At 34.8% G+C, this 26,001-nt stretch overlaps 1 protein-coding gene across 1 annotated transcript in view; it reads right to left on the minus strand.

Annotated features, from left to right (window-relative positions):
• LOC129222702 (A-kinase anchor protein 10, mitochondrial-like) overlaps positions 1 to 4,772 on the minus strand; it is a 48,437-nt gene extending 43,665 nt beyond the window's left edge. Inside the window, exon 1 of the mRNA XM_054857233.1 lies at positions 4,567 to 4,772. Coding sequence (XP_054713208.1) covers positions 4,567 to 4,591 — 25 coding nt within the window. The 5' untranslated portion in view covers positions 4,592 to 4,772. The remainder of the gene's footprint in view (positions 1 to 4,566) is intronic.
• Between the last annotated feature and the right edge of the window lie 21,229 nt (positions 4,773 to 26,001).

Raw genomic sequence — 26,001 nt, forward strand, 5'->3', positions numbered from 1 at the left:
GAAAGCGCTGTGACAGCTGATCGGACAATCACTCTGTCATCACGATTTTGTTGTGACCATAGGTAGACCGCTAACATCCTGACGCTGAACTCTGCCATTTTCCAATCATCCTTGCCAGCATCTTCGAATCGCCGCATCGCTTCGGCTCAAATGATGAGCGATTCTCCGATTTGACCAACCGCCCTCTTTTTTAATCCAATGATATGACCTCGTTTAAACTTTGAACTTGCTCATAACGAGCACGAACCATGCGGAGAGGCATTTTTAAGTTGTTGAAAGGTAATCTGAATCGCAATCGAACTGAAAGTTTTAACAACTGTTGAAAAACTGCTCTTTATATTACATCTGCTGGATGTGCAGTTTCGATGCGCTGGAGATCAAACTGTTCATTTATTGGACACCAAATTTTAATCATTTGCACATCTGGTCAAAACAATCATGCATACAAAATTTCAAAGCAATCGGATGATTGCTTCTTGATGCGTCGATTTTTTGGTTATAGAGTGTATACTGCCGAATTGGAGACCGTAGAAATAAATATGAAAAGGCAAAACCGGTTTTTGTGTCATTTTGTTAGATTCCCGTTGAACCGAAGGTAATTTTTAGAATACCTTACGTGCCTCTCCACTCCCCCTCCCTGTATTTCTGAAATTAAACTCTAAATGCACTTCCGAGTTGTTTAAAACTAACACCATTCATAAAATTAGAGATTTTGTTTTTCAAACTTACTCTATTTTTTAGGAGGAATTTAGAGCATTAATGTAAGAAATTGATTAAAGACGTTTTGAATGGTGACATAATTTGGAAATCAAAGGAACTTTTGAATTTTTTTCTTCGGAAGTTCTGAAGTCGACTCAGAAACTCTTCCAAGGCGTTGGTGTTAGCGGTTCTGTACTGACCAAATGTGGCCGAAGTTGGGAACGAAGTTTAATGTTGTGAGTTACTCCAAAATCAGCAGGTGACACCCCCCCCCCCCCCCCCGCCCCTCCCTCGTCGTTTCAAGCATTTCTTAAATATTTAGCGATTATTTATTTTGCTCAAGAAATGTCATTTTGCGTATTTCTCATTCTTATTTCATCTTTATTTCGTAATGTGCCATCTTTTTTGCATCATTTATAGGGATCAATTATTTTCTATAGTAAGTAACTATTTTCATGTATTTTTATAAAATCAATGAACGAGTTATTTTCGTTTTCATCATATTTTTAATAATATGTTATAGAAAAGTTTCAAGGATTTTCTATTAAGCAATTTTTTAAATTTCAGCAAATTATTGTTAAATTGAAAAATTTAATATGAACTTGTTTGTAGTGCTTCATAAAAGATTTTAAACAATCAAATTGTTCAATATTATGTGTGCGAACATAAGATCAAGTAGTATATGTATTTAGTTATTATTAACTTGCAGTAAATATCGAGTTTGTTTATTGTAGCTGCGTTTTAACAACCTCACTCTTTTCATGGCTATTTCTTTTTTCAGAAAAAATTATATCACTGTTAGAGCTTTTATGAAAAATGCAAATTTTTCTATTCATAAATTTTAAGTAAGTACAAAAATATTGCTATTATGATTTAATATTGTAATTTATCTCTTACCTTTATCGTTTAATTTCATGACTAAAAAATGTCTACGTGCAATCTTTCCACTTTAATTGCGTAATTTGTTGACTGTTTCATATTTTTATTCTTAAATTTTTTTGAATGATTAGACAAATAATTTAAAGTTTTTTAATTATGTATAGTGTACATAATTCATACATTATTACAATATTACTGAAATCTTAGTTATATGTTCAATTTAAAAAAAAAATCAGTTGGTTATTAAACAGTCTTTGTTTTTCTTCCTTTTTTTCCTTTCTTTCATTTTTTTTTTTTTTTGGGCTGTTGTTCTTTCTCTACCATTATACAACAGTCAAAAAAAAAGAAGAAGAAGAAGAAGAAGCATAACTACATCCTATATAGATTGTATATAGTACGATCCAAAATTTCGGGGACAAGCTGTATAAAACTTTACCCAGAATAGTTTACATTACCGAAGCACATCCACCTTCAAAGGGTCACCTTGAGGGACTATGTACTTCTGCCAGTGTTCATATAACTTTTGGAAACACTCCTGGAAGCCTTTTTCGCAACCTACTCTGATGCAGCTTTATGTTCTCCTGACGGAAGAAAGCGGCGTCTATGCAAAAGTTTTTTTGCTGGGAACAGGTAAGAGTCACACAGAGCTAAATCCGACGAAACGTTATGTTATTTGTTTGTCATATCAGAGCATTGATCAATCAAGCCATTTATCCTCAACATAAGAGTTGCCATCTTCCCCACGACGAAGTTAAAGCGGCAGCGCAAGAGGCCTTACAGGAGGTTGCGAAAAATGGCAGCCAGGAGTGCTTCTAAAAGCTATACGAACGTTGGCAGAAGTGCATAGTCGTTCAAGGTGATTATTTTGTAGATAGATGTTCTTCGGTAATGTGAACTATTCAGGGTAAGGTTTTATACTGCTTGTCCTCTAACTCTTAGATCATACTAAGTAGGTTTCAACTTACTATTTCATAACGTTTCTGAGTGGCGCAAGTTTACGCGTATGAAGACATCACAAGAGAACTTGCGATAATTAACTAAGGAGATGTTCAAAATGGATATTTTGGTCATCTATATGTTCTTAGGTACATATGCATGTACAGATGTGCCGAAAAAACTTGTGAAGTTTAAATTGAGTGATCGTAAAATAGAAATTAGGTAGAAATTTGATTTTTTTTTTGATTACAAGTCCTTATTTGTAGAAAGGAAGTAAAGTGAAATAAATAATTGATCCTTTAAATCCCTGACAATCTTATCAATTTATTCCCGTCAGATTTTTTTTTTTTTTTTTGCCATCGGCCAACGGCATTGGTCATCGGCCGTTTGGAGGAAAACAATCGGCAATCGGCCATCTTTGAACAATCGGCCAAAAAGTGCCATCGGTGGAGCCTTAGAATGCTATAGGCTTTTTTTTTTTTTTTTTTTTGAATCCGATTGACTGAAATATTTGTAAGTTCAAACTAAATGTTTAATTAACTGTTTAGTTCTATGAATTCTTAATAGATGGCAGGGTAAGTTAACTCTTCGAGAGGGCCTGGCCGACAGTGTCATTAGCTGCGAGGAACCATTCCCATGCTACACTGTTGTGATCAGCGAACAGATTTTTTTGAATGTGTGTTTTTTTTTTTTTTTTCGATGTTCTGGTACATAATTTGATTTTGTAGGATTTTTCTTGGGCTTTGTTTTTCTCATTTCTTCAAACTTTGTTTTCATTCTTATAGTTGAAGATAGTTACTTATCTAAGTAAATAGTTTGATTTCTCGTATTATTCAACTGTGATTGTTCTTTATAACATTTTTATTTTTGCATTGTTTATTTGGCGGAACACTTTAAATTGCAGGGGGAAAACCCTTCACCGGCTAAAATGAAGGGTTACAGTAGCGTGGTTGCTTGGTGCGTTAAGTGATTAACAAGGTAGTTGAAGGATTATTTTGAGTTTTAAAACTATTGTTAATATTTTTATGTGTTTTGGCAAATAGTTTTAAATTCCAAAGAGACTTTATCAGGTCTTTTGAAAAGGTGTGCGTACGGATTTTAGTTGAAGAAAAATGATCATTTCACATCAGAAGGGGGCGTGAATTTTTTTGTCCAACGAACTTCCATTAGCTTCTTAGCACAGGCATCACCATGCGGGTACTGCTAGTAATATATATGATCCCATTACACATGTTGTGCAAAATGGATTACTGGTAGTATACTCTCAGAAAACTTGATGGGAACATCATTGCCTGGATGTTATTCCGTTTCCTATACTCTAAATTCTGACCTACTCTATGTATCTGTAGTGTACTGTTTGTCTTCCTTAGCCGAAACCTCCCGCGATTTTGCGCGTGCGTCAGGTCTGCCTTGATATGATCAAAATAGGATGGAAATCTAGGAGTATAAGGATGCTAATTAGAAAGTTCAAATAACGTGTTCAGCAGTTGTCTTAAAGTAGCGTTGGAAAAAAAAAAATCCAGTGCGAGCAGAAAAGTGCCCATCCTCAACTTATTGCCCCTTTTTAAAATAATCAATCCCGAGAGCTAGTTTTGGCTTTCGAGAATGGACAGTACTATCGCCCATAGACAAGAGTTCATACACTGATCCTGTGGGACCAAGTAAATAAGTTGTTTTGCAATATGTGTTGCAGTTTACAGTACATCCTGTTTTGATATAATTTTTATAAATACAGAAAAAATTATGTGACTTAATCTTTTAATTTCCTGAAGTAATACATTGTATATACATCAATTGGTATTTAGCAATTTTTTTGATGGATGTACTGTCAGTAGCATTTTTAAAACAACTAATGGTCCAATTCGAAATTTTAATGTAAACATTTAAAATATACAATGAAACATGGAATTCCAGAGAAGATGGGTTAATCAGTGGGAATGAAAGTAGCCCGATGGAATGAAAACGAAAGAGAAATAGGGGGAAAATCAAGCAATAAACTAAACATTATAATGAGTTTTACTATCTGAAATATAGCAGCAAACATAACAATACCTGTTTTTCGACGAAATAGAGGCATGGTAATGATTTTATATGTTTTCTCATTGCATTATTTTCAAGTACAGCAAAGAGTATGGGTGAATTGAAATGTGTAAATAATTTCACAAAAATTTAATTTGACACCCCTGCAATTCAAATTGACACATGGTGTAATCTTTAAATACAGGTAACCCGCAAGGGCGACTTTGAAATAAACTGTATAATCATTTTTATCTTCTTCGTGGATTTTAAAATTTGAATCGGCCGAAATCTGTAGTGAGAATTTAATTTCCAAATGTACACAAGAGTTAGGGATGGAACGTTTAGTTCGGACCCGGTCACAGTGAACGGGTCTTTCAATCGAACTAGTTCACCTTTTAGTTCAGTAGAAAACAATCTAGTTCACTAGTTCGTTTAGTTCTTAGTTCGTTTAGTTCTTAGTTCGTTTAGTTCTTAGTTCGTTTAGTTCTTAGTTCGTTTAGTTCTTCGTTCGTTTAGTTCTTAGTTCGATTTCGTTTAGTTCTCTTTCTCTCGTTCGATTTGGCAACTAGTTCGTTCGTTTAGTTCTTAGTTCGATTTCTTTAGTTCGATTTGGCATCTAGTTCATCAGTAGTTCTTTTCCTCATCTAGTTCACTGAACTAGAAATCTAGTTCCCTGAACTAAAAGCTGACTGTTTAGTTCAGTATTGCATCTAGTTCGATTTCACCTAGTTCGACCAGTTTTCCTGCGTGTCTCTCGCAGTGCATCTGCTTTTCGTTCAGTCATTCAAGATTCAATGGAGCTATTGTTTAGCAGAGGCGGGTGGGGGAAAGTTCGGGAATATTCTTGACTTTCCTTTCAATTCAATCGCGATGCACGATGGATGTGGCGTGATTAGTGAAATAGGCGGAGTATGTGCGCCTCGTCACATGCATTGGGTGCAGTGGCGGATCCACAGGGGGGGGGGGGGGCGATTGGGGCGATCGCCCCCCCCCCCCCCCCCAACAGACTTCGTGTTTTTTTTTTTTTTACTATTAGGTTGCATACCAAAATAAATCGTTTTTGTTTGAACACTTTCTGAAGAATAATCTAATTTTTTTTCAAATTCCAAATTTATACATTAAATTTTTTTCATTTATGCTCAAAATTTAAATGATAAATGTTAAAAATTGAAAGCGTATTTCCTTCTCAGCGTTTGTTTTATAACGTTCGAAGGTGTAATCATTCCTGCATATTTATAACTGGTGCCATACATACGTTTTATTTTTGCTCCAGGGGGATTACATATTCCCTTAATTTGCGGTTTTTTAGTTGATTGATATGAAAATACGGGTTTTTTTTCTCCTTTATCTATTTGATAAATTTAATTATTTTACATATAAATGTGAGTTGATGAAGTCAGTAGCATTGCTACGGTGGCGCGGATGGGTTTGCCCCAGGTGGCACCCGAAATTGATCTTCAACTTTTTTTGAAAAATTTAAATGCTTCAATTCTAAAAAAAATTCCCCAACATTTCAATTTATATTAAAAATTATTTTTCAGGGTGGGGCTAAGCCGGGTGACACCCCCTAGAATGTGACACTAAAATGAATATGAGAAATTTCGATGTTTCAATTCAGAATTTTATTTCCAACATGAAAAAAAATATATTTTTTTTCTATCAAACATATTGGTCTCACTAGAAGGGCATTTGAAGCGGCTGGTACTCATATGGAGTGGGGCGGGGGGGGGGGGAGCGGAGACTCCCAAAACGCATGTAAGAGTTCCGGAAAAATGTAAATACCAACAGAAATTCGCATATGTTTTATAATCTCTCAAATACATTGGTATCAATACGAGGGAAACGTTTATTTCGGATGATATCCCTCTCGCGGGGGGGGGGGGGACACAATTTCGTTTTGTTTATGAATATTGTATGAACTTCGTTTCTTTCATCGAACATTGAATAAGGTTTTTTTTCACCTTCGGTTGATGGGGGATGAGGGGTGAGGGGTGATAGCTCAGATTACCACCCCGGTTGACATCCAAGTTTGCTACGCCACTGATTAAGTGTAATTTAACAATGCTGTAACAGAATATGGTTTTTCAACAGATCAATTTTTTTTTTAAATTGTTAAAAGATCTTTTCTGTCTCTTGTATTTCGCATTTCCTAGTAAAATCTTATTCAAACAAAAGTAAACTACACTTAAAACGTTTTATTTTGATCCTAAATTTATTTTAATACTGGTTAAATAGTGGAAAATTATGTTTTGTATAACGAAAATTAACCGCTTTATTTGCTTCTGGTTCTATCATAAAAGCAATTTTTGTTACAAGATTTATTTCGATATATCTTTATTTAAACTTTTGTTTCGCGTTTTTTACTGCCGCTATTTGTAGTTTTTTCTTCTTCTTTAAACTTAATCTTGTTTAATTGTTTTTATATATCTCGCTATCAGTTTTAATTTCTTCGCTTTACAAATTATTGTTACTATTGCTAATATAATAAAATTATTATCGTTGTTATTACTGTTATTATTTTGACTTATTTGTGAAACTTCAGTTAATACTTTACAATACAAACTTTTACAATACAATAAACGTTACTTTACAATAAACAATAGTCAGAACTTTCAGTCATCTCCGCGTCATAGATGTTTTATATTTCAGATAACTTTATGTAAATAGTAAATAAGCCCAACTCAGCAGTTTTTAATCGTTTGCTTTTGTGATGTGTGTTTGTGTGTGTTTGGTAGTTGCTTGTTTTCATTTTTTCTGCAATCATTAGACATTATTTTTATTCAAAAATGTATTACCAAGGAGATTCATAGAAATGCCTCATAAATCCATGTCATATCGATCTCTGAAAATCCCACGTTACAATAGAATGGTATTTTTTTTTCATTCCATAATAGGATGAGAGAAAATATATAAAAAAATGGCGATATAAGGGAGTGTATTTCCTTTATTTGTAAGACTCAATTTAAAAGCTCATGAATGATCTTCGCAACGAAATAGCTTTTGTGCGTCCGATACTTTTGAGCGCATGTGAGAACGGATGGGATGGAATCATAGGCGGCTCGTGGGGGCAACTGCCCCTCCTTTTCAAAAACAAAGGGGCACTGCCCCTCCGTTTTTCTAACTTCAAAGTTATAGATCGACTGGAAAATGCTGGTGCTGATCGATTCACGTGTTGAAAGAAAGAAGAATTGACTTAATAAGGGTACTTTAAATGTTCGTCACGTTTTTTGATGAAGATTAAATTGGAGCTTTGAATCGAAAGAAGGAATTCTACTGTTGATATTTGTCTCGAGATTTCAGGTCGTGTCCCTAGGTTTTTTTTTTTTTTTTTTTTTTTTTGAGACGATCATTTAACCAACAACAAAAATACCATAGCCCAATTTTATAAAATTTAAAATAAAATAATAAATAAATAAATAAGGACGCTGCCCGCATCCCCCCTCCCGTGACTTCTCTGCCCCCCCCCCCCAAATTTTTTGTGGACCAATCGCCCATGGATAAAATCGCCCCCCCCCCCAAAACAGGCCTCTGGATCCGCCACTGATTGGGTGCGCTTATTTTAGAATTAAATTGACAGATTATTATTTTGTTTTTTAATTTAAACTTCAAATTATTTCCATTGCACAAATAGACTTTAAAATGAAAAGAAAAAGGCTTTGTAAAGATTTTTTTTCCACTTTCGACAGTGCAAAAGAAATTAGGAACGACTTTTTTGTGCTTTCTAATAAAAATGTTCTGCCTTTCTTAAAACCTATATTTTTCTCAATCCATTTGCACGGGTGTGAGATTTTTGCGCATAAATTTGCAGTTTTCCCCCTTTAATTTTTAGGCATTTTATTGTGGTATATTCCAATAAAAGGAACCCTTATATGTATCGTAAACGAAGCATCAACTTTCTAAAAACAATTTGTGTAGTATACAAATATTGACTTGTACGTGTTACGTCCGCAACAACGTAAAAATCATTGTTTTCAAATACAATAAAAATACAATATTTCATAAAATGAGTACAATATCATTTGCTCAATGTGTTTTGAAAACTTCGCAACTAGTCAAGTTTGTTGACCCCTTAAGTTTTTCTTTTTTTATACTTTTTGAATTAATCTCCATAAGTTTTTTTTTTTTAACATGTAGTATATCGTTTTGGTTGTGTTAAGTAAATTATAACTTTTCAGTGCTGGCTCTACAATCTTTCCTAGTCGTTGTATATCTTTTGAAACTGGTGCCTTGTCTTTTTTTTTTTTTTTGTGAGTTTTTATAAGGAGTTTCAACGAGAAAAACACAAATGAGGGCGCCCTTAAAAAGTTGCTGCTTGAGGCAAGAGGGCGTCAGTTTGTACCCCCGAATTCCTACAGTCGCTTTCAAGGCAAAATATTTCAACAAAATATTTGAGAGTTTAAAATATTCAAAAGAAAATGAAAAAGGAACACAATCATATCATAAAATACTTTGAATTAAAAACCAATACAGTAAAACATTTCAGCTAATACAGCTCTGTCGCCATGACTTGTTTGCAGAGCAGAACCAGAAAATATTCTTAGCGAATTAGTGGCGAAATGAAGGGAGGGGGGGGGGGAGAACAGGGGCGGAAAATAGGGGGAGCAAGAGGGGGCGGTTGCACACCCAAATATTTTGCGCAAAATATTAAGAAATCGGGAAATTCAGTTCACATAACAAAATCTGCAGACGATCTTTAGAAAAAGTTGATGAAATTCGAGACCTGTCCAGACACGAGCAACTGTTTTTCGCTATTAGGGTAATAACTTAGAAATTCATGAATCATTTTCAGAACTTCCAGAACGAGAAGTTCCTTGGTATTTTGAGTTCATTGTTGCGCTTATATTTTAAATGTACGTTCAGTTAGTGAGTGAACATTGATTCCTTCTATTAAGAGGCATATTTGAGCAATTCAATACATTGTATACTTTCATGGAAACTTCTTACGAAAGACACGCTATTTTTGAAAAAAATTCGTGCATCAACAAATACTTTTGATGGGTTTACTTCTGTATTTCTTTAACTGAGAGGTATACAAAATGGTATTCAAAAGTTAAAGCTAAAACTCTTGATTGAGCTCCTATTAAGAGTTTCTTATTAATTTGGAATTATTAGACCCATTTCAAAAAAAATATTTAAAAAAGTGACAAAAATTCACATGATGATGATGCAAAGTCCTATGTTTGGCTCAATATTTTGCATGAAATAGTAGATTCATTCAGTTTCTAATGAAATTAACACAAGATTTAGTGATAAATCTAAGTTCAATATTATATGTGCAGGTTATTGAACAAGATAAATAAAATATTTCAGTTACATGTAAAAGTTGTTGAACGAAGCAAAAAGAATTGTTTTGTGAAGAGCCAGTGTACTTCAATGATGAAAAATGAAGACTAGAGCACAAATTTTAAACTTACGTGGTTTTTTTAAAGATAAAATTTTTAAAAATGCATTTTCTAACATAACTTTGTAGCTTCAATTATTTTTCACCGATTCCAATCAACTCAGCTAACTGTGAAAGATCATTTTCGTGTCTCAGAAGGTTAGAGATGTTTTTTTTTTTTTTTTTTTTTTTTGGTGCATGATGGGACAAGCAAGACTTTCATCTTCAGCTATACTGCCAAGAGCATGCCATTGGACATTGACGGAATATAGTACCAAGATTTCCTTTTTTTCTGGATTCCAAAAATCGAACATTAAAAATTTACTTTAGAAACGGCAGTATCAAGATCTTTTCTGTTACAGTTTACTATAAAATAAATTAAAAGCGTGGAAATTAAAATTTGAATTTCTTTAATGACCTTACTTAAAAAAAATGTACTGGTATTTTATTCCATATTGAGAAAATTGATGTTTAAAAAACTCGAACCCCCAAATGAAATGTTGAAATGCCGCCCCTGGGGGAGAATAACTTGAGTAGTTAATGAAAATCCTGGGCGCGAGGGGGGGGGGGCAAGAGGTAGGAGGCCGCACGTTCTGAAATAATACTATGTTAAAATTTATTATTATTATTTAATTTTAACTTTTGCACACTTTCTATTCTGTAAGCGGAGGGGGGGGGGCGCCCTAAGTCTGTGTACGCTATCGATTGAGAATTAAAAAATGCTCTTGACAGTAAATGTGAGGATGAAAACAAAAATGAATAACTCTGAAACATTAATTTTGGTAACAAGACCAACGAATCTCTAAAATGACGAAACTTTAACACAGAACATGAAGTGTGACGCAAAAAATTAAAAATCAACATAAATACTTAATGGTAAAAGAAAATGAGTTGAAAATAATTGTAAAGATGTATATATGCACTAATGTATTGCTCAAGGGGTCCTCCCCCCCCCTCTGAGCAAAGGCGCAACCCTCTAAAAATCACGAATCCCCCCAAAGCAGGAGCCTCCCCCGAAAAAAAGAAAAAATACCCCTACTACCCCTCCCCCTAAAAATTTCAATGGCGCAGCCTGTGCCATGATCCCCCCCCTCCCCCAGGTTGGAACCCCTGATTGTTAAAAAATATTAGTTTTGATAATTAAACCGAAAAATATGAATAAATACGCGAAAATTCAATCAGCCCAAATTTCCACAGCCCGGCAAATTGCAAAATTTATCCCCCCCCCCCGGCCTTTAAAAAGGGAGAACTACCTATCTGGCAACATGTGACTATATTTTCCCGCCAAAAAGCTCTGAATAGTTCATTTGAACTAGTTCATTGAACTAGTTCACAAGGTTGAGATGAACTAAACGAACTAGTTCCTCGAAAGGAACTAAAACTTCCATCCCTAACAAGAGTATTAAAAAAAAATATTTACACTTAGCAACAGCGTTTAGTTGTTTCCCTTCTTTCAGCAAAAACCATAAAATGAGCGTGCAGAGCTGTAGGCTCTACAGCTAAGATTATAAATATTAACATTAAATTAAGATCATAAAATACTCATTCTCAGAAATATCGGAAAGGAAAGATTGAGCACTATTTTTATCTTTTTTAATCGCCTTTTCATGATTTTGAACCTTCCAAGCAGTATGACTCGCTACGTTTTCAAAACGTCATAGATATGTTAGCACAGAGCAACCGTTTGCAACAGTTAGCTTGCGTTCGACGAGCTCATTCGGTCGCTACCGGTTAACCAATCATGTGACAGCTACTGATCACGTGTTTCAACCAACCAACCAGCAACTTAAAATGGTAACCGGTGAGGTAACCGATAATGATAGAACGCTGTGGTTAATAACCGATTACTCACCAATCAACCGGTTAGGTTCGTCGAGCGCAAGCTTAGTTAATTTGATGACGTTCCAAGTAACTTATTAATCGGATTTTTCATTGTTGCGGAGCTAAGGTTACCACAGCAAATTTCGTGTTTCGCCAAACTTGCCGTGAATAATTTTTTATTTAATAAACAATACACTTGCTGCCAATAATTGCTCGCAGTGAACAATCACCAAACGCAATAACTTGCCAGAAAAGACAACCACTGAAACACGCGCTCCGATCCAAAATGGCTGATCTTAAGCTGATGCGTCGAACTTATATATATAGGGGCCGGTCTAGGAAGATTGGGCGCCGACTATTGGGCTCCGCATATTGGGCGCCGGGAACTTTGGGCGCCGAGCATTTTGGGCGCCGGGAACTTTGGGCGCTGAGCATTTTGGGCGTCGGGAACTTTGGGCGCCGAGCATATTGTGGCCAGTATTCCCGGGGCCTAAAATGCTCGCGGCGCCTAATGTTTCCGGCGTCCAAAATGCTCGGCGCCCAATGTTCCCGGCGGCGAATTTTGAAACGCTCTCAATGCTTACGTTACGGTAGCTACCGGTTAGTTAACAACGTGACAGCTAATGATCACGTGCTCCAATCAACTGCTTAGAATGGTTACCGGTTGATCATAGAACGCTGGGGTTAGTAACCGGTCGACCGGTGAGGTTCATCGAACGCAAGGAATGCTTGCGTTCGCCGAGCTCAACTGGTAGCTACCGGTTAATCGATAACGTGACATCTAATGATCACGTGCTTTATATTAATACGGTAACCGGTTGATGATAGAACGCAGCGGTTAGCACCGGTTACTCAGTGGTCGACCGGTTAGGATTGCCGAACAAAACCGATTACAGTACATTGGCCAAATGAGAAATAAAAACGAGCACGTTCTATTAAACAGCATGGTAACCTGGATACATTAAAGCAATCCCGAGTAAAATGTAAACAGAGCCACCCCTTTAAATTGTGAGGTAGAAATTGCAATGCGAAATATTGCTGTTTAAAGTTTTAGTTCGTTTTAATTTCACGATTTACTGTTTTTTGTGTTGTGAAATATTTCCGTTTTCGTAAGGTTTCTTCTGAATCTTAATTTACGTCTGTATTGTTGTTATGTTTGGAAAATTCTGCTTGCTGTAAACATTCGCAATAAACTCACATTGAAAGAGACGCAGAACAGATTTTCACATGGTAGATAATACATGCTGTTTCAAAATGAGTTTCTTTGACTGTTGATTTTTTTTATATTCTTGAGAATAATAACTGAAATACAATCTGAGTGCGCTTCTCTTATGTTGTTGATGTTTTAATTTATTGGTTTTCTCTGAACAATATGTTGAAGATTTTGGTTATTTCATAAAGTTTTTTAACAATAAAAATGCCGTGAGAAAATCTAAAAAATACTACCATTTAATGATCTAAGAAATAAATTTTATCTCAGGAAAGAATATAATCCTTTTCATTTAATTTAATTTCACCTTCATCTGTCTCAGTTTTTAGTTTTATAAAAAAAAATAAAAAGGGGGAAAGGATGGGTGGGAAGATGTTGAGTCACTGCTCCTATGCTCTGTGGGGCTGGTGAGAATTTGAGCGACCAGTGTCAGCCTTTGCACACTCCTTCCCCCCCCCCCCCCATTTCCTAGAAAAAATTAAAATGACTGGTTCGGCTACCACCAACTACTCGCAATCAGTAGTCATTGGCCCCAGGAACTGTAAGCTTTTCCATTTCGATTGTTTTAGGCTCCGAGCTTGTGTCACTCCTTAACTGTACTAAATCATTATAATCTAATAGGTGTGAGTTCATTTGTATGCTAATGATAATAATATATTCAGAGCTCTAAAAAAGATTTTTTTTTTTTTTTTTTTTGCCTTCTTAATTTTGCTTGAATGAACTGATAATTGATAACAATTTGCAGATTGCACCAAAATCTTAATTATATTAAAATGTTCCCTATCAAAGAAGTTTACAGCAAATATTGTATAATTGACTTTGAATTCATAGCACCTGTGATAGTTAAGTTAGAGAGGGGAGGGGAGCCAAAGTGAGTGCCCTTGGCTAGTGCATTCTTGCACCCGTGCTTTCTGACAACTCCAAGTCAGAAAAGCGAAGTCCGACGTGCGATGATTGGCTATTGATGTCACATGCTTTCGTTTCTATAGTAACAATAAACCTTCTAAAATCAGGGAAAAGGTAGCCATCTTTGTGTCTACGGCAATGGTTTTGATGAAGTGAATTTCAAAGTGTAACTTCGAAATTGAACAAAGCTACGTAAATCATTGATAATCGCGCGAAACTAATGAGCCTCTTTTTTATGAAGGACCATCATGCACTGGAAAAAAAAAAGTCGATTTTAAACATGCTAGGAACTGCAGCGTAGCATCTATACGAATTAGCTGGGTAATTCTTATCGGCAGGATCATTTCTGTATATTCTGTCATAAGAATTATCTTGCTGGCAAAAAGAAGATATTATAATATTATTCTTGCTTATGGAGGCAATGAGAAGATTTACTGGATTTTCAATGTTACACCCGAAACCTTTTCAAGTAAGTACCATTGTGATTGTTTATCATACAAATACTTTGTGATATTACTTACACCTAGTATGTAATAAAAATAATGACATTGTTTTCATTAGTCGCTAGAAGTGTTTAAACAATGTTTTAGGCAATATTGTAATAGCTTCATTTCATAAAAAATGTAGAAATCTTTAAATAATTATCAACCAAATGTTGTCAAGTAACTTTTTTCTTAGCAACTTCCAAGTAGGTACATATTCTCAATTATGGGACCGCTTATAGTTCAATGGATTCTTTTAAATTTACTGTGTTTTATTCTAGGGCATAATTGTACGTAACTTATTATGGGACATAATACTATATGTACTAGTTATTGTAAAAAAAACATTCATGACAAGTTGTTATGTGCTGAATCAGTTCATGATTTGGCTGGGCTGAAGCTCTGTTCCACTCCTATTTTTAATCAACAATTGTGCTTAATGTTGAAACAACAACAAATTTTGGCAAAATATTCAGTATTCAGCTGAAGGTAAGGACTGAATTTTAACTTAATGTTCGGTATTCAGTGCATCCCTAGTTTTTGATTTATGCGGTCTTTTAAAAAAAATTCGAGTTTACGGAAAAAAGACACACAGGTATAAATTTTACATTTAATGATAATGATAAAAATAAATACAATGTGTACAAGTTAATTACAACTTTTTTCTTTAATTTCCTGGTAAATATTTTCCATGAGCATTCAACAGGAGTTGAAAAGAAAGTTATTGCTCGTTTGATGGCTTCATAATAAGAATATTGAATGCAAAAACTTTGTTCGATTTCTTTCTTTCCAAAGCTACATCAACATTGGAAAAGGATAGGCGTTACTTGCGAGCGCCAAACTAGAGTGAAAGGTGGGTGGACGAAAGGAAAATAATCTCAATGCATGTTACTCATGTTCATTTTAAGCTATATTTATCTGATATTTTTCCGTTCGTATACAGGAGGGGGGATCTTCAGGTTTTTTTTTTTTTTTTTTCTTGGCATCATTGAATAAAAAATGACCATCATTATCTTTTATCTGACTAAAATTTCAATGTTAAATAGTTTCTTCTCACATCCTTCACAATTAAACCTCCGGTTTTGCTAATCAACTTAGCTGAGGGTAAAATATTTATCTTCGTGTTTGTTGTTTTTATATTCAATTCCTTTGGTGTTTGCAAGTAGCGGGAGTCCAAAAAAACAAAAAACCCTAAAGATGCATTTCTGAACATTTCTATAGTGCAGACTGTGTCATGACCTCCCAGTAACTTCCCATCCATAATCACTTCTTTGACCACCAGACAAGGCGGTCAGTAAAACTAGCATTTGTAAAAACCCAACTGGATTTTTAAAGAATCACCTGGATTTTTTCAAGTAACTTTTAAATTTTGGTTTCTTTTAAAATTTAAACTGATTATTTTTCAATTAAATCATGGAAAAAGTTAAATAAATAAAAAATAAATGTAAAATCTATATATTTGAGCAAAATATGATGTATGTTTGTGATTGTGTGTGTTATGTCCTCTATACAAATCCACAATTAGGGTCAGATTTTTGCCAAATTTGTCACAAAGGTCCTTTGATACTTTTAAGAATTTACATGAGGGGTTTCATCCCACGGTGGACAACCATGGGGGGGGGGGGAGTCCTTACACAAATAGTTTATCAAATCTTGTGCAGATGTTGTGTAATGCTTAGGAATACACATAGGAGGGTTTTCGTCTACCTATGGGGAGAACGCCCCATAAGAGGTTTCCCTTATACAGCTCCATAACTTACAACAGATCTTTGCGAAGTTTGGCGTCTTTCCGTGATTTTTAATTTGTGGTAATTCCACTGCTTTATGTTATCATACATAAAAAATACAGTTTGCATTTGTATTATTATTTAGATGTGCGTAACATTTATGTTCTGTGGACAATAGTTTAGGTTAACATTTTAGTTTTGAAAAGTAATGACTTGACCATAATTACTCAATTCTCCTCCCCCTCCCTTTATTTCTTTTACTATTTGAGTATTAAAAAAAAAAAAAAAACTTTTGGAAGGACTACATATTTGTTTTAGATATTAAATTCAATGCCTCTTGTAACGGTTCCGTGTTTTAGAGCTTTTGATTTCACCGAAAATGATTTCAGTTTCAGGCAGAGTTGGCAATGTTTTGGACATTACGGTAAAAACCCTGGTTTTTACCGTCAGTCCAAAACTATATTTTTAGAAAAATTGTATTCTGTGAGAAAACATCAAAAACAGAATAAAATGTATCAAAGTAATGTTTTGTATTGAACATTTATTCAATGAGAACATTCAACTTGTTTATGCAGCTGATTTTAATCTAGTTACATGGAAGTTGAATTCTTTATTAAAATTTCAATTTGTATGCATGAGTTATTTATTTATTCATTTCTTTATAATAGTAACCGAATTTCCCTATGTTTATGCATGTGTGCAAATAAAAGCAGGGTTGGAAAGGTTTTTACCATTCTGTTCAAAACCCTCGAGTCCTAAAGTGTTGAAAACTATTTTTGAGAAACTAGATTTTGTGAGAAAATATCAAAAACAGAACAAAATGTGTCAAAATTATTTTTTTGACTGTTAAATATATTTATTCAATGTGAACATTCAAGTATAAATACATATGTAACTTATTTATGCAGCTGATTTCAAGATACTTAATTAAAAATTAAATTCAATGAAAATTTTAATTTGTATGCAAGAGTTTTTTTTCCCCCATAAACAAAATTTTTCAACATTTATGCATGTGTGCAAAAGAAAGAGTTCAAAGTATAGCACAATAATTGACATAAATGCAATAAATTACAATTTTGTATAGTTACAGAATGTATATATTAAAAATATGAACTAAAAAAGAATAACCCAAGTTCTATAAAATAAGTGTTAGTCAATTTCTTGTTCTTAAATCTATGATTTAAAAAATAATTTTCGTTAAAACATCATATAAAAGTTATTTGCAAAAACCATTTTTAAAAAAAATAAGCTTTTTTCTTTGCACCTAAATATTGCACATTTAATAACATTCCTTTGCGTTATAAATGGAACTGAAATTAGTTGTCTTGGTAGTGTTGAGAATTTTCTTTCATAACTCTACCAACTGTTACATAAGAAAGTTTTTATGTAATAGTTATTAGCAATTTTTTAAGTAAAAATTTTTTAAATGAACATTTTGGAGAAAAATATTATCAAATACTCATTGATATCTATATTTATACATTGCGAATATTGCAGTAAATGCGAATGATTAAATTACACCCCTTTAGCAGTAGCATATTTTGGACATTTTAAGACAGTTTTGGACGGGAAAAACCACCTGTCCTGTCCTAAACCAGTTTCGGACAGTCCAAAACCCAACCCTGGTTTTAGACTTTAAAAAGGAATATCCTCTACTTCAATTTAGAAATCTATTCAGCACTCTGTTGTCATGTTTTGACACATATGAAACTTTGAATAATTATTTATAAATTTGAGATTAGAGAGATATTAAGAGCAGCGACAACTTAGATATTTAAAAAATTTTCTTTCTCCAAAAACGCATTTGCATATCTAAAGCAGGGCCCAGCGCGAAAAATCACACCCGGTTTTTTTCGAGCAGGCATATTTGGAAAAACCCACTATCTTGATAAAGTAGGTTTTTCAAAATTTTGTTTTATTTTGCAACATTTGCTTCAGAAACAAACTAAATATTGATCAATACGAAGTCCAGAAATCGACATCTTGCTTTATGGGCAGTAAATCAAATATTAGAAATTTAAGCTGCACATTAGCCGTTTCCCATTTTTAAAAAAAATACTTATCAGACTAAAGTAAGCAATAATTATTTCAATCAAATTCCAAGATGTTTTTTTTAATTGTTGGGGGAAAATGCTTTGATTAACTGAAACTGGCCATCCTTTTTTTAACAACAGCTCAATGCAAGGTTTCCAAGAGAAAAAGTAATAATTCAAAAGTCAATTCCGATTCATCCGCCCTTAATCGAAACAACTTCGAGATGAAGAGATAACTAATTCCTGCTCAAAGGTAAAAACGTACACTGTGTTCCAAAATTAAATATATACATTGCTTTCCTTTTGATACATTAAATAAATGCCAAACGCATTTTTTCAATACTGCATTTCTCTATAAAACCTCACCCCACGAGTTAACTAGAATTTTCTTGAACGTTAATGCATAAAGGCGCTCAAAAGACATTTGCACGACGGCCCCGATCAGGCTTGGTGCGGGCCTGCAAACACATAGATTTGTACATGTGTTAAATGTAGCCTCTCCCCCCCCCCCCCCACCGAAAAAAATTATTTCAGCACCACTGTTATTATTATTCCACAATAACATGCAAAGCAGTTCTAAAAAAATATACTTTTGATACATCACTACAAGCATTTTGTTATACAGTGAAACCTCTCCGAGAAGCCACCCCTTCGTTCAGTGAAAATGTGGACACAGAAGGGGTGGCCATTCTTAACAGTTTTCATTATTGAACTCGAGCTGTACTACGAATTATATAATTCAACACTTTTTAATGATGTTTCAAGAAAATAAAGGGGTCAACATACACAGGTTTCACTGTATCACTAAATGAAAAAATGCTCCTCATCGAGTTCTGAAAATGTAATAGCAATAACACAGCAAAAATTATCAGCTGTTGTTTTTCGAGCGGCTATCAGAAAGGAAAACTTTTGAACACTGAGAACAGTGGTATTCCCATAGGGTATATTCCATGTACGCCGTATACTCTCAAATATTTTTTAGACATATAGCGTATACCCTCAAGTTTCAAAAATTTTCATATAAAGACATATTACGTATATCGTCGCCTCAGAGCAACACTAAGATATCCTACTGTTGCTCTGAGGCAACGATATGATTACATACACATATTGTGCGTAATGGATTACTGGGAGTATACGCTCAGAAAAACAGATGGGAACACCACTGACTGAGAATAATTTGCACAAGCCAAAAACCTCATTTTTGAAATAGATTAAAAAAAGCATCAAATAAATAAATTAATGTTTCAGTATTTTAAAAATTATTTTATTTATGAAATCCTTGTGCAATTTCAATTTTTCATGCATATAACAGCAGCATGGTGTGATAAGATCCTAGAACATAGACCATTCTATTTTTTAAATTAATCTTTGAATTTCAGGGGAAGGGGGGGGGGGGTCGCGGGAGGGAAGGCCTGTTTGATGAACCCAGAATATCTTCTATTTATTTTTTTAGCTTGGCTTAATTGTGCACATGTTATGTATTGAATATGCACAGAGATTTAAAAAAAAAAAAAAAAAACAGCGGTAAACCGCGAAACACGGGAAAGCACTGCTTGGCAAATTCAGAATTTTTACTTCTATTTTTTAGTGTGGCTCAATAAAAAAGATTAAAAAATAAAACAGCGCTAACCAAGACATGTTTTCTAAAAAAAACCCTTCAACATTTACGGAAAACACTTCAATTCTTTAAAAATTAAAAAAAGAATAATAGGAAAAATAACAGAAGATTCAACTGAAACAAATGTAAACAGACAGGAGCAGACGCCCTGTCAAAACACCGAACCGGTTACGAAATTTCCATACGCTTCCCGCTTTCCGCCTTCGTGTAAATGAGCAACGATTTTCCTCTGACTTGTGACGTCACATGTCTGCCGTCCGATGTCCGAAAGCGGGAATCGTGTAAAAGGGGTCTTACATTCATGGCATGCGAAAAATCCGGAAAACTTGCAGAAGGGGTTGCTATTCATATTGTATTGTAATTAACTCTGAATTTGAAGCACTTCAGAAGTGATTGGTAGTTGGGGGAAAGGGTTCCAAACATAACAACAATACAGACGTAAATTAAGATTCAGAAGAAACCCTACGAAAACGGAAATATTTCACAACACAAAAAACAGTAAATCGTGAAATTAAAACGAACTAAAACTTTAAACAGCAATATTTCGCATTGCAATTTCTACCTCACAATTTAAAGGGGCGGCTCTGTTTAAATTTTACTCGGGATTGCTTTAATGTATCTAGGTCACCATGCTGTTTAATAGAACGCGCTCGTTTTTATTTCTCATTTCGCCAATGTACAGTAATTGGTTTTGTTCGGCGATCCTAACCGGTCGACCACTGAGTAACCGGTTGCTAACCGCTGCGTGATCATTGTATGTCAAGTGATCGATTAACCGGTAGCTACCAGTTGAGCTCGGCGAACGCAAGCATTCCTTGCGTTCGACGAACCTCACCGGTCGACCGGTTACTAACCGCAGCGTTCTATGATCAACCGGTTACCGTTCTAAGCAGTTGATTGGAGCACGTGATCATTAGCTATCACGTGGTTAACTAACCGGTAGCTAGCGTAACGTAAGCATTGAGAGCGTTTCAAAATTCGGCGCCGGGAACATTATGGGCGCCGAGCATTTTGGGCGCCGAGAACTTTGGGCGCCGAGCAAATTGTGCCCAGTATTCCCGGCGCCCAAAGTTCCCGGCGCCCAAAGTTCCCGGCGCCCAAAATGCTCTGCGCCCAAAGTTCCCGGCGCCCAATCTTCCCATTTCGTATAGGGGCAGGGGCCTTAGCCTGATTATTCACTGGTTTACCACGGTAGACCGGTTGCTCTAAAAGAGCATATCTCGGTTAATGGAATATCCCGCTTATTAGAATATTTTTTTTGTGTCAAAACGGCTATTCGATTGAGCGGGGTCGACTGTACGTACAATGAGGTTGGAAGGAGATGTCAATTTTAGATTCGAGAAAGCCTTGGCAATTTTGGGCATGTTTAGAGGCGTGGTCAAATGAGTCACCAGGGGTACCGTGGTACAATCCGAAAAAAGGGGGGGGGGGGGGGAACGACGATTATAAAAGTTCAGAGCACCAGACTGAAAAATGTGCAGACGGTTGAAATGAGATTAAAGTGGGTGTGGTTGACTGAAAGAGGGACACTAACTTCTCTTGTTTAAAAAAAAAAAATGTTTACATGGAATGGTGCTACAGAGAGAAAGAACTTAGGTTTCGCAAAACAAAGTCTGGTGTTTTAATTTGAATATGAGATCTCTTAAAGATACAGGAGAGTCTGTGTATAAAGTAATGAGACTCATTTTTTCCTGTTATGACTGTACCTCTCAAAAGAACGCAGGATACGACCTCTTATAAACTCTGACAATTGCTCGTAGAGCACGAACCATATGCGGTGAGGCATTTTTAAGTTGTTGAAAGGAAATCTGAATCACAATCAAACCGAAAGTTTTAACAACTGTTGAAGAACTGCTCTTTATATCTGCTGGATGTGCAGTTTCGATGTGCTGGAGATCAACTATTCATTCATTGGACACCAAATTGTAATCATTTGCATATCTGATCAAAACACTCATGCATACAAAATGTCAAAGCAATCGGATGATTGCTTCTTGGTGCGTCGATTTTTTTCGTTATAGAGTGTATAAATGCCAAGATTAAAAAAAAAAAAAATTCATTCATATAAAAAATTTCATTCTGTCACATATGGAATTCTATAATTTAAACAATTCAGAAACTTTCTTGGAAAATAACAGGCAGCTAATGTGCCCGATTTTGTCAGTCACATATTTTGACAAAAACAAAAACGATATCCGCTAAAAGTCCAGAATTTTCTGAAATACAGTGAAACCTCTCCGAGCGGCCACCCCTCCGATCCGTGAAAATGTGGCCACATAGAGAGGGCGGCCGCTCTCAAGGGGTTTTCATTATTGAACTCGAACTACACTACTAATAATTTAATTCCACACTTTTTAATGAGTTTTAAAGAAAGTTAAGAAGAGAAAATGTTTTATTCCATGTTTCTCCTTTTGAGGAAAATATTATTCAATTTATATTTGTTTACAATTTAAAAAAAAACTACCTTTTCTTTTCAAATTTATTTTTAACTTCTCAAAGCAAATCCCGAATTGAGTCATAAGCCATGGCTTTCGAATTAGCGATGATATCACAAATTTTCTCCAGAATTTGCTGTGCTGAAAACTCTACTTTTGTTTATTACAACTAATGTTAAAAACTTCATCCTCTAAATAAAAATAAAGCCATATTTTTCTTCAGACAGCCATCAATTAACGAGTAAAAAAAGCATCAAAATTTAAATTTTCCCTAGAGCTAAAAATTATTGTTTTTCTTTTGGGGGAAAAACTATCAATCCTCATAGATTACTAAAGCAGCCAATTGAGGAAACATTAGTTTACACCTACATTAGGGTAATTCAAAAATACATGTAAAAAAAAAAATTCTCCCAGATAACAGGACACCCCTCAATATTTTTAGACTTGTGGATAGTAATATACTGGAAGATTTTAGTTTCCTATTTCAATTGAAAGACGGTGCTCAACCCCCTCCCTCAAACTTCATAAGTATGAGGAGAGAGGTTAAAAAAATACATTGAACTGAAAAAAACAATGCTATATGGCATAATATACACTAGTAAAATGCATATATATTGCAATAAAATAATTAGATACAAAAAAAAAAAAAAAAAAAACAGCGAGGGAAATCAAATATTTCTAAATTTGTGACATTTTCTATGCTACGGCAAATGTTAAAATGGGGGGGGGGAGCATTGAGCACTCTCTTAAAATTTGAGTAAGAAGCTAAATCTTTTACAGCATAATACTAATAGTAAATCTAAAAAAAAAGTAGGAAACGTCCTGTACTCTAACTGAAAGAAGGTTTTTTTTTAATCACCCTAACCTACACTGCTTGACAACTGCTAAGGAACTATTACGTTTTTTGGAAAAATTAAGAATAGATAATGTTTAAAAAAACAGAACGAAGTATATAGTTAGTATGGATGATGTGCCTTTATTAAAAGTACAAAATAATACAGATATTACTGCATCAATGAAGTTAAAACTTAAAAATAAAAAAATAATCCTACTTAGATGATTTTTAAACAACCACAAAAAAATGATCTAGGTCAGAATGATGGAGACATGAGTTCCTTAATATGATGTATGATTACCAGGGACACTAATACACATTTTACATCTGTTTTCCATACTCCCCACTAATTATTGAGGAGTGCTTGGGGGATGTTTTTCCACCCTCTCTTAAGGCGGATTTGAGTTCTTGTACTGTTTTGGGAGGGACGGTTCTTCTCGTAACACGTCTGCCAAGGTTCTCCCAGGCAAGTTCACTTGGATTTAAGTCGGGAAAATAAGCAGGCCATTGCATACGGAGAATGTTTTCACTTTGCAGTGCGTCTGAGACTTCAATGCTTCTGTGTGGCCGTGTAGCGTCGTCCGTAAAGAGAAAGTCTGGATCTACATTCCCCCTAAAAAGAGGAACATGGTCTAGCATAACTTATCTGCAATACATTTGCGACGTAACGCTTTCTTGTTCAAAAATGTGAAGCTGTGTTCTGCCATTGTGTATGATGCCTGCCCACACCATCACGCCTGGGCCGTACCGATCACGTTCGCAAACAAATTTTTGTGCATAACGTGTTCCATGCTCTCTCCACAGTAGTTGATGACCAAAATCACTTGTCACACTGAAACGAGATTCGTCAGAGAACATGACTCTAGACCAATTTTAACGATCCCAACCAACATGTCCCTTACACCAGCGTGATCTCTCTCGACGATGGCGTGGTTGAACTTGGATGAAACGTACGGGCTCGCGTGCATATAAACCAACATTATTTACTCGCCGTGAGATGGTTCATACAGAAACATGCGTACTGGTAGCGGTTGTAAGATTTGCAGCTATCTGTCCAGGAGTGAAATTTCTGTTCCTTTTTACCACGAGGGCTACAAAGCGATCCTCTGAAGGAATGGTGTTCCTACCACGACCCCCGGCATGCTTTTGCAAAACATTTCCACCTTCAGCGGTCTTCTATGATCCGGAGATGGCACTTTTTGATACACCCATTGCAGCAGCCACAGTGGTGACACTTTGACCTACTTCCAGTCGTCCAACCGCTCGTCCACGATCGTAGATACTCAAATGATGTCTTGCTGACATTTTACTCTTAAATATTACAAGAACCAAACAGAATTTCAGAGAAAAACCTTTTCTAACACCCAGCACTATTTTTGTTAAAAACCAAACAGCGTGAATTTTTGTACCAATCTTGAGCGTGTATGCACTGTCTTTTATACAGATAACGAGTCTTGATATATCACGCCATCTGAACTTGAATTTGTTTCCATTGATCAGCTGGTTGAGGTAAAAATTTGCATGAATCACTTGTTCCTTAGCAATTGTCAAGCAGTGTACATGTGCCTATACTTCAAAATTCCCCCCTCCCCCCCCCAAAAAAAATAAATAAATAAACGAAAAAAAGAAACGAAATGAAAGAGTAGCCTCTAGTCTATATCGCAGCTCAGCGTGGCAAGGGTATTGTGCTCAGAGCTCAGAGGAGTTTAAATAGCCTCTCTTAAGGGTTGATTTAACATTATGCGAATAGGCAGAAAATTCCGTGCCGTGGGAGACTGGCCGCTAACAGGGGTGGCCGGTTCGAGAGGTTTCACTGTAACACAAAAATCTTCCCGGTTAAAGGAAAAATCTACATTGTTTAAAGTAGAACCCCCTGAAAAAGGACAGGCCGACTTATCCCACGTTTTGGTTTCAAGACAGATTTGGATCCAACTCTGTTTCTAATATTTATAAATATACTACCCGCTGGTTGCTAAGTCTTAAAACAATTGATGATAAGTTGAATAAAATGTCACTTAAGGTAAATATAGAAAGTTAACTTAGAGCGACAAAAATGTATCGGAAAATGTTTGCTGTAATCAACCTCGTTTTCGCACCTTTTTTGTTTTTAATTTACATCAATTAAATCTTCGTCCCATTTATACAAAATAAAATAATCAAAACATCAATCTACTTATGAAAGTTTAACTTTTCAACTTTTTGCAAAAATGAAGCCCCTAATGGCGTAGGAAGTCACCTATTCCAAATCTTTACTACTAAACTAATATTACATAACCTGACCTATGAGCATCACGAAGGGATATTTTCATCTTTTCCGTTTTGCCCTTGTGACCTAACATTAATTCTCACTATAAGGAAAAAAAATCATTTGAATAATTTTGGAAAATAAATAAATAATTTAATGAATAAATTAATAAATAGAAATAAAAATGAAAATAAATAAATAGATGAGTGAATGTAACATAGCTAAAAATAAAGGTGAAAATGAAATAAATAAGTAAATAAAATAAAAATAAAAGTAAAAATGAAATAAATAAGTAAATAAAATAAAAATAAAAGTGAAAATGTAATAAATAAGTAAATAAAATAAAAATAAAAGTGAAAATGAAATAAATAAATAAATAAAATAAAAATAAAAGTGAAAATGAAATAAATGAGTAAATAAAATAAAAAAAAGTGAAAATGAAATAAATAAATAAATCCTAGTGCATAAGTACTAAATCTACCTTAACCGTTTCTGTTATGTAGTTGGAAGTTAAGCTTGCATACGTACTATATTGAGTTTATTTTGGCAAAAGTGCAACAATTACAGGAAAATTTCAAAAGCTCATGTTCTAAACAAGTAAACGTCATTAAATGAAGTTTCTTGTCATACATTGTTCAGAAATACTCTCTGAACAATAAACTAGGTAGACTAAAATTGCCATGACGGAAATTGATTTTTCATTAAATTTGACAGATAGTGAAGCGAACTTTAGAAATGACAATTCCTTGCTCGCTATATTGCATTGCTTTTCA

The sequence above is a fragment of the Uloborus diversus genome, chromosome 5 (genome assembly GCF_026930045.1).
Source record: "Uloborus diversus isolate 005 chromosome 5, Udiv.v.3.1, whole genome shotgun sequence".
Lineage (NCBI taxonomy): Eukaryota > Metazoa > Arthropoda > Arachnida > Araneae > Uloboridae > Uloborus > Uloborus diversus.